At 44.0% G+C, this 14,936-nt stretch overlaps 1 protein-coding gene across 4 annotated transcripts in view; it reads left to right on the top strand.

Annotated features, from left to right (window-relative positions):
* Positions 1–14,936, top strand: part of TMEM184B (transmembrane protein 184B) — an 86,981-nt gene that overhangs the window by 65,384 nt on the left and 6,661 nt on the right. For all 4 annotated transcript variants that reach the window (XM_063426440.1, XM_063426438.1, XM_063426439.1 and 1 more), the window contains exons 5-7: positions 12,235–12,325; positions 14,300–14,375; positions 14,804–14,895. In XM_063426440.1, the coding sequence (XP_063282510.1) occupies positions 12,235–12,325; positions 14,300–14,375; positions 14,804–14,895 (259 nt within the window). The remainder of the gene's footprint in view (positions 1–12,234; positions 12,326–14,299; positions 14,376–14,803; positions 14,896–14,936) is intronic.

Raw genomic sequence — 14,936 nt, 5'->3', positions numbered from 1 at the left:
AGCCACACGGGTACATGAAGAATTGTACCAGAAGGTATACCCACTAACATCTTTGGTGATGGCTACTTGCTGGGCCTTAATTAAACTAATTAAGGAGATAATGTACCAGAGGTACATGGTTGTGCGGTATCTGCTTCCTCTGGGGCAGGAGTCTTCTTGCAATGGGAAGCGTGGATCCAATGTGGCCTGCCAGCCAACTTGAGGTTGAAGTAATTAAGAGAACTTGGAATGGTCCGTCAAATCTTGGTTCCAGGGTGTGTTTCCGCACAAATTTCTTGACCAGAACCCAATCTCCGGGAAGCAGGTTGTGGGTACCCGTATCAGATTCAGGATCTGGAATTGAAGAGAAAACTTGGGCATGTATTTTGTTCAAGGCACTTGCAAGTTCAGTTACATAGTCTACTAAAACATCAGTTTGAAGCTGCAACTGTTGCGGGTAATAACAACCTAGTCTGGGTGCAGTACCAAATAGAATCTCATATGGGGATAGTGAGTGCTTCCCTCTAGGTGTGTGCCTAACGCTGAATAAAGCTATTGACAGGCTTTCTGGCCAGGGCATCTTTGTTTCTTGTGACATTTTTAGCATCCTGGCTTTTAGGGTGCCATTCATGCGTTCCACTTTGCCACTACTTTGTGGGTGGTAAGGGGTGTGAAAAGCTAGGGTCACCCCCAGAGCAGTCCAAATTTCTTTAGTCACTGTTGCTGTAAAGGCTGGGCCCTGGTCACTCTCAATGACTTCTGGAAGTCCAAATCTACATACAATATCTGTAAGTAGGCGTTTTGCTGTTGTTTTGGCAGTGATATTAGCCACTGGATAGGCTTCTGGCCAGCCTGAGAACATGTCCACTATTACTAGTGCATACTCATGAGGCCCACTCTTGGGCATTTGTATGTGATCAATCTGAATTCTCTGGAATGGGTACATGGGCTTAGCCAGGTGTTTCAAGGGCACTTTGGTTGGTTTTCCTGGATTGCATTTTGCGCAAATGACACAGGCCCTACAGAAGCTGTTGATCAATGTTGTGATTCCAGGTGCTTCATAATACTTAATACTTTTGTATGAGGGCGGCCATTAAGTCTTTTGACAGATGTGCAGGTCCATGTGCCCATTGGACAACTGCTGGATATAAATTCTTAGGAAGGCAGAATCTAAAGTTGTTGTAGTATACTCCATCCTTTAGGACTGCTCCTTTCTTCTTCCATTTCTGTATTTCTTCGGGGGTAGTTGCAGCTTGCTGCTCCCGTAAAACTCTTAGGTCAGTAAAAATAGGAATTTCTTCGTGTCCGGACACTTCTTCATCCACTTCCTGCAAATTTCTTGCTGCTTGCTTAGCAGCCTGATCAGCCAAATGGTTGCCCTTTGCTTCATCTGTATCCAACTTCCCATGTGCCTTCACTTTCAAGATGGCCACTTCTTCAGGGAGTAGGAGGGCATCCATTAGTTCCTTGATTGCAGAGCTGTGTTTGACTGGTGTACCGGCAGTGGTAAGAAATCCTCTTGTTTTCCAAATTAGTCCGAAGTCATGTGCCACACCCAGAGCATATCTTGAATCTGTGTAGATGTTGGCACGTTTTCCTTCGGAGATTTTGCATGCTGAAGTCAGGGCTTGCAATTCAGCTTCTTGTGCAGACATTGCTGGTGGTAAAGATGATGATTTGATAACTTCATCTGTTGTGGTTACGGCATATCCTGTATGGTATTTTCCTTCTTCATCAGCATACCTTGAACCGTCCACAAACAGAGTGAAATCAGGATTTGTTAATGGATTCTCATGTACAGTTGGTAGATGTATTGTCTCCATTTTCATCTGTTCAAAACAGTCATGAGGTGTCTCTGGGTCATAATCATTCACTATGACCAGATCTTGAAATTCATTTTCCACGAAGTGGCGTGGCCATGCTTCAAGATGGTCAGTTGTTGGGTATTTAACAATGCCATTTTCCTGTAGCTGTGATTCATCCATGGTGGCCCATAATTTTGCCATGGGCCCAAGATCATTCCATGATTTTGTTTTCAACTTGGTGACAGGGACATGTGGAATGGCAGTATCCCAATGACGGTACAAGTATTTGCGTTCTGAAGGTAGTTGAATCAAGGCCATGCTGTTGCCTTCAGAGTCACAGTAGAAGTCTTGTGCAGTGAGTTTCACCTCCACCAGGTGATAAAGCTCATCTTCGTAGCAAGGTTCAGGAGTGATGTTTGGCTTATACCACATGGTACAGAAGGCATATCCTGGTCCCTCGCAGAGAGGAGCTTGTTCATCATGAAGGGATAAATCAGGATGCATTTTCTTGATGGTACCAGTAAGAAGGTAGATAGATGTAGGTTTCATCCACGATAAACCCATAGTGGATACCCCCCTCAGGTAGTGGGAGAAGAGTGGACGGATTGAGAACTTGACATCTTTGTATGGTAATGTTGTCAGGTAACAGGAGATGACATTGAAGGCGTAGGTGTCTTGCAGGAGACACATGCTTGAGTTGTACTTGGTTGATGATGGCAGAAATGTCATGAGGGGCCAAGACAACTAGAGGGTGGCCAAGGACCAGGTCTGCAGTTCTTTCAATTAGTTCTCTTGCTGCAAAAACAGCAAGAAGGGGTCCCTCTGGCCACGATATCCAGCTGGCAGGAGAAAAATCCAATAGGCCTTTGACGGCCTCTTAAGTCATTTGTTTGGGTAAGGACTCCTGTAGCATGGCATTGTCTTTCAGAGACAAACAACTTGAAGGGTTTGGTATAGTCTGGTAGGCCTAGAGCAGGAGCAGATGCAATGGCACGTTTTAGTGTGCAGAAGTTGTCATGTGCTTCATTGGTCAGGCAGAATGGGTCTGACTTGAGTGCATCATAGAGTGGTTGCATGAGCAGAGAGGCTTCTGGGATCCATGCTCGGCAGTAAGAAATGAGGCCTAAGAAGGCATGTAGAGATTTTGAAGTCCTTGGAGGTGGAATATCCAGTACTGCTCTAACTCGGTCACGAGTGAGATGTCTGGTACCTTGAGATAGACAATGTCCAAGGAAGATTACTGTAGGTTGACAGAATTGCAGCTTGAGAAGTGAAGCTTTGCATCCTTGTTCTGCTAAATAGCAAAGGAGACTAATTGAACATTCTTCAGTTGTAGGTATGTCATCTCCACAGAGCAGTAAATCATCCACATACTGGAGCAGGACAACTTTTGGATGGTCTGCTTGCCATGGATCAAGGATAGAGCACATGGCCTTTGCAAACTGACTTGGAGAGTTTTGTGCCCCTTGGGGCATGACAGTCCATGTGTACTGTTGCATTTCATGTGTGAAGGCAAACAGGTATTGGCAAATTGGATCCAGTGGTACACTGAAGAAGGCATTGGCCAGATCAATGACTGTGAAGTATTTTGCAGAAGGTGGGACCCCAGAGAGCAGAGTGTGTGGGTTTGGCACAATAGGGGTGTCCAGGACTGTTGCTTCATTCACTGCACGGAGATCCTGAACCATCCTGTACTTCTCTGGTTCACCTTTTGGAGTTTTCTTCTTCACAGGAAATAATGGGGTGTTGCATTTTGATTCACATTTCACGAGAGCACCCTTCTCCAAGAGTGCTTTGATTTGACTTGAGATAGCTGCAGCTTGAGCTGGTTTTAAAGGATATTGTGGTTTTCTTGGTAACTTAGCTCCTGGAATGAGCTTTACCACCACAGGTGGAACTTTTAGGTGACCTATGTCCTCTGGACCTGAGGACCATAGTTTTGCAGGTACCTTTGTCTTTAGTGAATCCGGGAAATTGGACCTCTGTTCCTTTGCCTCCCCATGGGGTTCTTCTAAATGGAGCATCAAAGGCAGGGATCACAAGGCTGAGGTGTCTGATACAGATAGAGGGGTAGATAGTTCTACTTGTCCATCTGGAGTGAATATGATAGATGCTTGCAGGCGTGAGAGGACATCAGCGCCTAACAGGTTAATTGGGCATGTGGAGGATACCACAAAACGAGCAAGCAAGTTAGGGTAGTTGCCAACTCGTAATGGAGTTGTTAAGGGATTGTGTCTTGGTTGGCCATCCACTCCTACACAAGAGACATCAATATTTGACAGAAATGATGGATCTGGCAGGTCTTGTTCTCGTAGAACACTTCGGGCTGCACCTGTGTCAACAAGAAATGTAGTAGGTTGTCCTTCAACGGGTAGAGTCACAGTGGCAAGTGGCCCCCCCTTATCCCCTGAAGACACTGCCATGACAGGGGTTAATGACACAGGCTTGCCAATTTCCTATTCATCAGGTTCCTCAACTATTGGAACTGTTTTTGAGGCCTTGGGGCTAGGGATAGGCTTGGACATCTTCTTGGGTTCAGGGCAATCATTTTTGAAATGTCCTTTAGCTTTGCAATTGAAGCAATATCCATCCTCGGGTTTGGTGCCTTTAGGGACAGGTCCGGTGCGGGACACCATGAGAGGAGCTGAATTGGGCCTTTTAGGAGTCTGGGCAGATTCCAGACCCCTAGCTACTAAGAGTAAGGTATCCAGAGGGACTACCTTATATTCAGGGCGTGCAGCAATGATTCCCTTGCGTATGAAGTCTTTAACACCTTGGACAAATGCACCAGACAGCATTTGAGAATGGATCTTGTCTGTGAGATCAAATCCCAAATCTGTAAACAGTTGAAACAGTCTTGCATGAAACCTTTCTACTGATTCTCCTTTGTCTTGTACAATATCAGTAAGGCCAGCAGCCTGATCTGCAAGTTTGTCCTTAGCCCATTCTTTTAGTTGGTTGCAAAAAGTTACTCCGGAGGGGTAATCAATGTCACTTATAAGCAGATCTGTACTGAGGTGGCGGGCCATGCTGGGCCAGTATGCATCACCGGCTTTAATAGCACAAATGCTCAGTAAATCACGCCATGCTGCAGAATAAGTCTTTTGAATCTGAACTATCCCTCGGTAAAAAGGCATAGGTTGCTTTTCTGGGTCAGGGAGTGATTTCATCAGGGCACTAGCCTGAGTAGGATTAAAAGCTACATATTTAGGAGGGGCCCGATCCCCCCGGCCCGTAGGTCCGAAAGGATCATCGAAGAAACGGCGGGGCGGGGGCCCCGTGGCATCCTGTGAGCCCTGGGATCCCTCCTCATACTCATCTTCATCTGTGACCTGGACCCCTCTGAGTAATGGGGCCATTTGAGGTGTCAGAACCGGGGGAAATGAGGGAATCCCAGAAGCTGGAGTGGCCAGTGGATTATGAGCTTGGGGTGAGTAATCACCGGGAAGTACCGGCATTAGGGGTGCTGGATGACTGGGGGCCGCCATATTGGAGGCGTGAAAGGAAGCTGCGTTAGGGTTAAGGGAGGAAGTGGCGGCCATGTTGGATGTGGGCACATCCGGGGCAGACTGTGCCGGATTGGGCATGACCGGGGTCTGGGGAGTGGCTTGGGAAAGGAAGTAGGCTTGGTTTGGATAGGGCAGGGCCAAGGGGTAAGGGAAGGGGTAGGGCCAAGACAACTGGGTAGGGGTTTGGGCGGAACCTGGGGAGGGTGGGTTAGTTGGGCAGGGATTAGGGAAGGAGGTGGGACATCCGGGATACGGATATGAAACTGAAGGGGTGGGAACCTGGGCTGTGGGAGGGGTGGGAAAGGGAGAGAGCGGAGAGAGATTAGCAGAGGTGGGTGTAGTAGGAGGGGCCGGAGCGGGTGTAGTGGGAATGACAGCAGCGGGTGAGGAGGGGTTAGAGAACTGGGTGGATGCAAGTGGGAGGGTAGGATTATTGACGGAGAGAGAGCGTAGGGAAGGAATGGCGGATGAAATGTTAGGATTAGGCAGAGAAGGTAGTGCAGGGATGGATGAGGATGATGGGAATGTTAGGGATGATGATGGGGAAAATAATGATCATCAGAATTCAGGACCGGACAAACAGGGGAAATGACGGGATGGGTGTTGGGAGGATTGGGAGTGGGGAACATGGTCAGCTGGCTGTCACTTATTGCTGACTGAACCTTGGGGATGGACATCCCCGGGGCGCTGGCTGAGGGAATGCCCCAGCAACACAATTATTATGATACACAAACAATTTTACACCTTTGTGATCTATTTCTTCCTCAACCCAACCTTCCTGCTGAATAGCTTTTGCTACTCTATACCATGCTTCTGCAGTACGTAATAAATCATTATCTGTAAGCTTGCCTTTCTTCTCTGTCAGTAATCTACGCCAGCTTTCTGGCTGCAATCTACCACATGAAGGCACAGCAATTTTACACACTTTAGCAATCTTTTCAACCCCTTTAACCATCTCTTCACCCTCTCTATCTTCAACTAGATCACACACTAACCAGCCCTTACCGGGCTTACTCAATCCCTGTCCCATATCCCCCTATAAAAGGCGTCCCAGATATAGGGAAAGGAAAATGAAACAGAGCGTCTACAATGCTCGACTGCCACTCGGAAGGGTGGGTCCCCCCAAGTGCGTCTTCCCAAAACATAGACTAGTCACTAATTCCGCCTAGGAGCGAGGTGAGAAGTGTGTGACCAATAACTTCTCTCACAAGAGAAATAGGAGTGGATAGTGTAAATAACACAGGAAGTAGAGTAAAAAGTAAAAGTAAAGTGAAAGTAGAGACAGACACAGGAGTTTGAATGACTCCCAATTACAACAACAATTCAATTGAAATACAGTGCATGCATCACAGTTCAAATAAATTCAACAGTAATCCCTTTCCTTTACTCATGTGACCAAAGCCACCTCCCTCAACCTCGTAGTGTCCCCGCTCGGAGAACAACTTTCGTAAGTCTCACTACCAGCGGCCAAGGATAACAGCTGACACCGGCCCGAAATCCATATGCCTCCCTCGTTACAGCAGTCCACTAAGTGTGGCCACCACTATCCTCACCCTCGTAGCGCCCCTATGAACCCACTCATAAGTCTCACTACCCCGTGGTGATGGAGACAGCAATGCCTGCCCTAATCCACGCACCACAAATAAAAATTGGAATGCCACCAGCCTCAGCGCTCGAGGCTGGAGGGTACCACCTCTCTGCAAGCAGAGCTATGTGCACAATGAGGCTAGCTAGGCTATCAAAGTGACACCATGGGGAATCCCCAGGAAGCAATGAGTCTACACCCCTCCACAGATTCCCCCCCCTCTTTTTCCTTACTGCTGCAGCTACCCAGCACCTAAAAGAGGTAAACAGGCAAAGAAGACCCCCAGGAAAACTTCCACAGGTCCACCCCCCTTTTTCCCTACAGCCACAGCCACGTGGCTCCTAAAAGGAGTAAACAGGCAACAGAGGACCCCAGGCACACACCCACAGGTCCACCCCCCTTTATCCCAAAAAGGGGTAAACAGACAAACAGAGGACCCCAGGCAAACTACCACAGGTCCACCCCCCCCCCCCCCCCTTTATCCCAAAAGGGGTACACAGATAAACACTCTACCCGGGTACTTAAGCTAAAGACAGACCAATATAAACACACCCAGGCAACAGATAGACTAAATGCAGGTAAACAAGTGGGTAACAACAATAAGACACCGGGCAAGATATTACCTGTCTTTGATGTCCTCCCGGTAGCAGTCACAGACACTTGGACGGGTCAATCAAAGGGGCTGGAACATACCGGATAGGCTCTGCAGTAGTCTCTACCGTGTACAGGGAGGTGATCAGTCTCCTTTCCTTCCCCCCGGATTCCTCCGTCCAACAGCGTCTTCCTTAGGACGGCTTACCGGCCGGAGGCCATAGCCCGGTGCCCCACGTTCTGGGCGCCAAATTGATGTAGATTAATTTAGAAATAAACAAATATGTTTAAATGTCTATCTGTTCCTGTCCAAATCTGAGATGATTAAATTGCGTATACGCAGAAGTAAGTTCACACTGACACATGGAGTTCAGGTTAAAAGCACTTCGAGAAAATGTAATGGCATCTGGTAAAAAACAGGCTTGCAAGCCCTTATAAGAGCAAAATTACATCATCATTGCATATCAAGATAGCAGTAAATAAACAGCATTAATTGGATTAAGTGTTAAGTGGTTATGTCAATGTCCACCCATCAATATTATTAATTGGCTCAAGAACTAAGTGGTTAGCTAGGTGCCCTCCCACCGGGAGGTGGCATTATTCTGGACACGGGTGTGGACAGATGGCTCATGTGCCATCTTACCCAGCACGAGGCTTACTCGGTGGGAAGGGGGGCTTGGGCGTCATTTTGGGTAGTTAGTGATGTCAGACTCGTGGTCAGATTCAGGGTCCTTTTTATGAATAGAACATTTCATTAGTGCAGCTTTCTCATGGCCTTGGTTATACTTTGTTGCATGTTACAGGAGCTCAATAATTCCGGTGTTAGTCATGTCTTTCTAGAAAATACAGTCTCTATTCATTATACTAAATGCTGTTAGGAAATTCTGTCATGTAATGTAGTTAAAATGGAGGATCTGTCAGGTAATGGGGTTAAAATGGAGTTAGTGCAAAAATTCAACACCGGTTTAATACAGGTTTTTAATAATTCTACATCACACTGAAGAAGCCTGTGGGTATTAACTGGGAACCAAACAAGCCTGGACGAATATGGAGGAAATTGTGAAAGTTTTGTTGCAAACTACAGCGGCACCGCAAAAGGCTACAGCCGTACAGCAGGAGGCCACAGCCGCTCAACAGGAGAATATTACAGCCCTACAGCAACTGGTAATTACGCAAAAGGCCAACACAGATGCTATGATCCAGCAGGTTATGGCAGCCCAAGCTGAGGCAAACCGCCTGCTCAGGGAGGAGCAACATCAGGCCACCAGTATGATACAGAAGGAGATACAGGCTTTGACCAAGGGACTTACCAGAGTCTCGGATGGGACGCAGTCCGAGGTTAAGATGATCAGAGCCAGCCGTTACCTGCAGAAGATGACACCTACAGATGATGTGGAAGCATACCTGCAGGCTTTTGAGAGGACAGCTGAGAGAGAAGAGTGGCTGGTGAGTGAGTGGGCAAGCATACTGGCACCTTTTCTTATTGGAGAACCCCAGAAGGCTTTCTATGACCTGGAACCAGCACAGGCACGGGTCTACTCCAAACTGAAGGCTGAGATCCTTGCACGACTTGGTGTGACTATGGCAGTTCGTGCCCAAAGATTTCATGCCTGGACTTTCAATCAAGAGAAACCTATCCGCTCCCAGATGTTTGACTTGATACATCTTGCTAGAAAGTGGTTACAACCAGAAATAAATACAGCCAGCCACATCATGGAACTTCTTGTAATGGACAGATTCCTGCGGGGCTTGTCTGCTTCACTGCGTCGATGGGTCAGTCAGAGTGATCCACAATCAGCCGATGAGTTAATTGGTTTGGTGGAAAGATATGTTGCTGCGGATGACAGACAGTGGCTTAGCAACACAAAGTCTATGCAGAGAGTTAAGACTCCAGCTGCGGAAAGACCTGGTAAGATTTTTCAAGGTTTAAGAGACACAGAGGAACAAGAGACATATTCTCAGAGACCCCATACGCCTTTACTAGAAATGTTAATCCTGGAAAAGGGTCTAGGTGGGGGACAGTTGATAATATTAAATGTTTCCGGTGTAATGAACCTGGACATAAAGCTAGAGACTGTCCCTTGATTAATGAACCTATGCAATGCAATATGATTAATCAGGATGTACAATTGTCTTGTTTGCTGAATTATATGGAATCTGCTGTTGCCAACGGTAGTCACAATCCGCAGATATGTTCCATAAGGGTGAATGGCAAAGCGGTTAGAGCTCTATTAGACTCCGGAAGTATGGCGACATTGATAACAAAATGCCTTGTACCTGAACACGATATTGATGCATTTCAGAAAATTGGTATAATTTGTTCATGGTGACAAACGTGAATATCCTACAGTTTTGCTAAAATTTGAAAGCCTTTTTGGTACAGTTAATCATAGAGTGGGGGTGGGGGATACATTGGCTTATGATGTGGTGTTGGGAAGGGATTTCCCCCAATTTTTAGACTTGTGGGGGTCTCCAAGAAAAATAGCTCATGATTGTATAGCAAATGATGATGATTCTGGAAATGTGTTCCCTTTTTCCGACATAGAATGGGAAGGACTAGGCATAAGACCAGAGAAGGCTGAAGCCTCAAGTCACAGGCCAACTTTAATAGGAGATGACCCGGGCCACGATAGTCAGGAGTCCGATAATGATCAGGATCAAGGCCTTAACTTCCCTGAATTAGAAGTCAGTCCTGTTAACTTCAGGAAAGCACAATGGGAAGACCCCACTCTTGCAGAGGCCCGTAAAAATATCCAGGTTTCTACTGATGATCCAGTACAACTAGATAGAGCCCCTTTTCCTTACTTTGAGGTACAGAATGATTTGATATATAGAGTAGAGAAAAAGGGGATGGATGTTGTAAAGCAACTACTTGTTCCTAAGCCCTTCAGACATACAGTCCTAAATCGTGCACACAGCCATATACTGGGGGGACATTTAGGCATAGAAAAGACTAAAGACACTAATCAAAACCATAAATCAACAGAATGAAACTGAATATACTAGCTGGTCTGAGGGAACAGCAAAGAAAGAGAAATGGAATGCTAGCTCGGACCTTTTATAGACTGTTTCCTGTATTCTGATTGGCTGCCCTGTTCCTAGGCAGATTCGTATGTTTATTCTTTTTATTTATATTGCATTCAAGTTTATATATTTTTTCCTCAATGCTGAGGGAAAATAAAGAATAGGAGCCTCCGTGTCATTAATAAAATCATAGAATTGTAATTAGTAGACTGCCCATCTCTGTCTATATAGCTATCTGTCTACGCAAACATTCAAGGAAAGATGCTTGTTTATAACGCTGAAGTGTTGTGAGGTATACTAGACCCTCCTTTCCTGTAAACATAGAGTTAACATAGCTGTAATCCAGGGACAAGAAAGTCCCGTGACGTAGTTCTGTTCTGTAGTCAGAAAATAATCTCTAGTGATGTTCGTTCAACCAGTCCAGTACTTCTCCCAAAGAAGCATTGGGAAAACGAAAACGTGAATGGCAGTCGCTGCACTGTCAGCAATGCTACCCATAAAGAAACATTGTCTTTCAGTTTATGCAGTTGCACAAAGCAGTCCAGAACAAGACACTTCTAGCTATCTTACATGTAATGTGCAAATTAAGAGCTTTATAAAGTAATAGAACACTGTTAAAGTGGCTCTGTCACCTTCTGGGGTCTTTGCATATTTTACTGACCTCCTATGGTGACATTGCCGCTTGGAGTGCAGTGGCCTGGCAGTGCAGTACAGGTGAGTTATACATACTTGATAAAGACCCTACGGGTGCCACAGTCTTTGATCTTCAGCTACTGGTGCTTCATCCACTTCAGTGCTGTACTCTCACACATGCATAATGTGCTAGTATTGCAAGTCTGTAATACACTATTTTGCAATTATAGTGTGGACTGTGATAGGAGGTATCTCAGCATATCTACTTAACAGTGATTTTTTTTTTTTTTTTTTTTTTTATGCAGACAGGATACAGGACATATGTTTTTCAACAAACTTTTTCAATGTATTTTTTGAATGAATTATTTCAATAAATTTCTTCATCAGACATTGGAGGGACACTTTTTTTTGCATATGAATTTTGTTTGTTGCTATAATTAGTGTACAAAATATGTTTTTGGATTTATTTGTAAATATTGCTGAACATTATATTAATTTCCTTTTCTAGATTGTAGTATTGATTGAAGTGATGCACTAATGAATTACCTTGTACAGAACCTGAATTAGAACTTTCTTTGATTTTATTCAGTGTATATTTCGTCTGAAGTTATTATAGGTGGGTAACCTCGATACCTGCACCCAGTTAAAGATTTGAATGCCAGCATACATTTGTATTTTTACCAATATACTAATGTCACTGCTGGAGGTTACACCTCTGACAACAATATAAGCTATTCTCGTGTGCAGTTTTTCATATTGAAAACCTTTAGACTCCAGGCACCATGACCATGTCAAATAAGTTGTTGAAATTAAGTGGTTATGGTGCTTGGAGCAACCCTTTAAGGTAAGCTGTTTATTGTGTGTAGATACATTTGCAGTATAACGTCCATATTTCATAATAACCTTTACGAAGTCCAACCAGCATAGAATTTATTAGACAGCGTATTAAAATAGGAACAGAGCATACAAGTAATTCTTCTAAATGAACCACATGCAGATGTGCCCATCTTTGCTTATGTTTTTGTTTTGTTTTTCCAATGGTGGTCTCAAGCAACTGTAACCTTGTCAGCAAGTCTTAAAATGTAATTTTGTCTTTTGTGCTCTACAGCTTTTGTCATCTACAACTTCTTAAGCCTTTGTTACGAATACCTTGGTGGAGAGAGTAATATCATGACTGAAATCAGAGGGAAGACCATTGAGTGAGTTTTTGTTCTGAATAAATGTACAGAAGTAAAGTGTGATTTTATTTATACAATGCGGTAATTGATCACATCCATATAAACTATACTTCTTGGTAGATTAATATGTCTTTGTCTTTTTTTTTTTTTTTATGGTGGACATTCCTGCGGTCAGCATGCCAATTGCACGCTCCCTCAAAATTTGCAACATCTGTGGCATTGTGCTGTGTGATAAAACTGCACATTTTAGAGAGGCCTTTTATTGTGGCCAGCATAAGGCACACCTTTGCAATAATCATGCTGTCTAATCAGCATCTTGATATGCCACACCTGCGAGGTGGGTGGATTATCTCGGCAAATAAGAAGTGCTCACTAACACAGATTTAGACAGATTTGTGAACAATATTTGAGGGAAATAGGCCTTTTGTGTACAAAGCAAAAGTCTTAGTTTTTTGAGTTCAGCTCATGGAAAATGGGTGCATAAAAAAAAGTGTTGTGTTTATAATTTTGCTCAGTGTGATAATGTCTCTGCTAGAGGACTGAACAATGTATTAGGCAGACATGGGTGGTAAAAAGGCTGTTCTATAGCAGTGATGACAACACTTCAGATCAAAAACAACGTATTTATCTCAAGGTAAGCATTTACTCACCTCCACTGCCTCTTCTCACAGTTGGTGCCCTGAGTATTCAATCACATCCACTGCCCCATTTCCCAGTCAGTGCCCTAAACACTCAATCACATCCTCTGTCCCTTCTCCCATTCATCCTGTCACAGCAACTTCTATATGTATTCACTCACATTTTACTGACCCTTTTCCTATTCTCTACATCACAGCCAATGCCCTGAGCATTCAATCACATCCTCTCTCTTCTTCCAGTCAGTATCCTAAGCATTACATCATATCCACTGCCCCTTTCCAAGTAAGTGCTCTGAGCCTTCAGTTATATTCACTGCCCCATCTCCCTTTCCTTCAGCCATAGCAACTGCCGTTAACATCCACTCACATTTTGCTGTCCTTTTTCCCATTTCATACATCCCAGACAAAGTTCTGAACATTAACTTATGTAAAATTGTCAAATGCCCCTTCTCCGACTCCCACAATCTCAGTTAGTACCCTGAGCATTCACTAAGCTTTCTACCATTCAATCCATTCTAGCCAGTGCCGTTGGCATTCAATGCCCCTTCACCCATTCCCAGTCCAGGTTACCTAACTCCTATGCCCAGTCCTGTATGACATATCCTCCTGCCAGCTCTTGTTGCATGTGGCTCTAGCTGCAACACCAGAAGGATGGAGAACACTAGCAGCTAGCGAACCACCAACCCAGGGGGCCCAGGGCTGACATCCGACCCCTTATTCCCATCCCACATAAAATACAACTGCACTATGCTGCCCCGACAATCTCTCTCCTAGCACATCAATCAGCCTGACTGCAAAGTACAGACCTATGGCTAGCGTACTGGCAGAAACACCTCTGCATACCATTCTATAGCATCTGGCGATTTACCTAGTGGCTAGGTATTTTGTCTAGTACAGTAACCATGTAAATAGACCCACAATTATTTTTAGAGCAAGACATCATATATAAAGGCAATCCCCCCCCCCCCCCCCCCCCCCCCCCCCCCCGCAATATGACAACATTGTGCTTTTTTAAATAAATGTTTTTACATTTTTTGCTAGTAACCATTTGATTACTTTGTAGGTTCAGACTGTATCACAGTTGTGCTAATTTTGTTACTACTTCCTATATATCTCATCAGCCCCATACTTATGAAAGAAAAACTAAAGTTATATGTACACAATGTTTTAATCTTCAGTAGCACTAGCAGCATTATTGTTAAAAAGTATCAGCCAAATAAACAATATAATTCTCTGCAATCCATAAATTTGACAGAGGCAGAAATGTTGATGTTGGTAAATTGGAAGGGGATTACTTACATATGACACATTTTGTTTTACCATTTATGTTAACTATTTTTTTTATTGTATACTTTAGGTCCAGCTGTATGTATGGGACATGCTGTCTCTGGGGAAAGACCTATTCCATTGGCTTTCTACGCTTTTGTAAGCAGGTGTGTTTAACTTAGACATCTTGGAACCTTTTTTTCTTTCTTTTAAATAAAATAAATGTATTCAATTTGAGAAATAATTTTGAAGCTTTTAAAAACTTATGCTGCACTAGAACTATCTGGGACAGACTAAACAAAAAGGCCGAAAGGTATATCTCCAGATGTTGAAATACATGAGTTGTAATTCTGCGACATCTGGGGATCTTCTTTTATCCTGGCCATCCAATTATTTGTAAACATTAGAATCCCAGGGTACATAGACCTGAATTCTTACCTGGGTTATAAATTGTCTTTTTAAATCTTTATTTTTTTTAAAAAATGTTTTACATTTTCACTTTGGTGTGCAGCTGTATAAAGATTTGATTACAGACATGATAGGGCAGATTTTCTGCTTCCTGGTTTTTTATTTATTACATTTTTTTTCATCACAGGCTACACTGCAGTTTTGTGTGGTGAAACCTTTAATGGCAGTTATAACCGTTATACTTCAAGCCTTTGGGAAGTACAGAGATGGGGATTTCAAGTAAGTATATCATCTCATGACTCAGATAGAAATTAATCCTG

Source organism: Pelobates fuscus, chromosome 7 (genome assembly GCF_036172605.1).
Source record: "Pelobates fuscus isolate aPelFus1 chromosome 7, aPelFus1.pri, whole genome shotgun sequence".
Taxonomy (NCBI): domain Eukaryota; kingdom Metazoa; phylum Chordata; class Amphibia; order Anura; family Pelobatidae; genus Pelobates; species Pelobates fuscus.
This window is presented reverse-complemented; position numbering and strand designations above follow the sequence as displayed.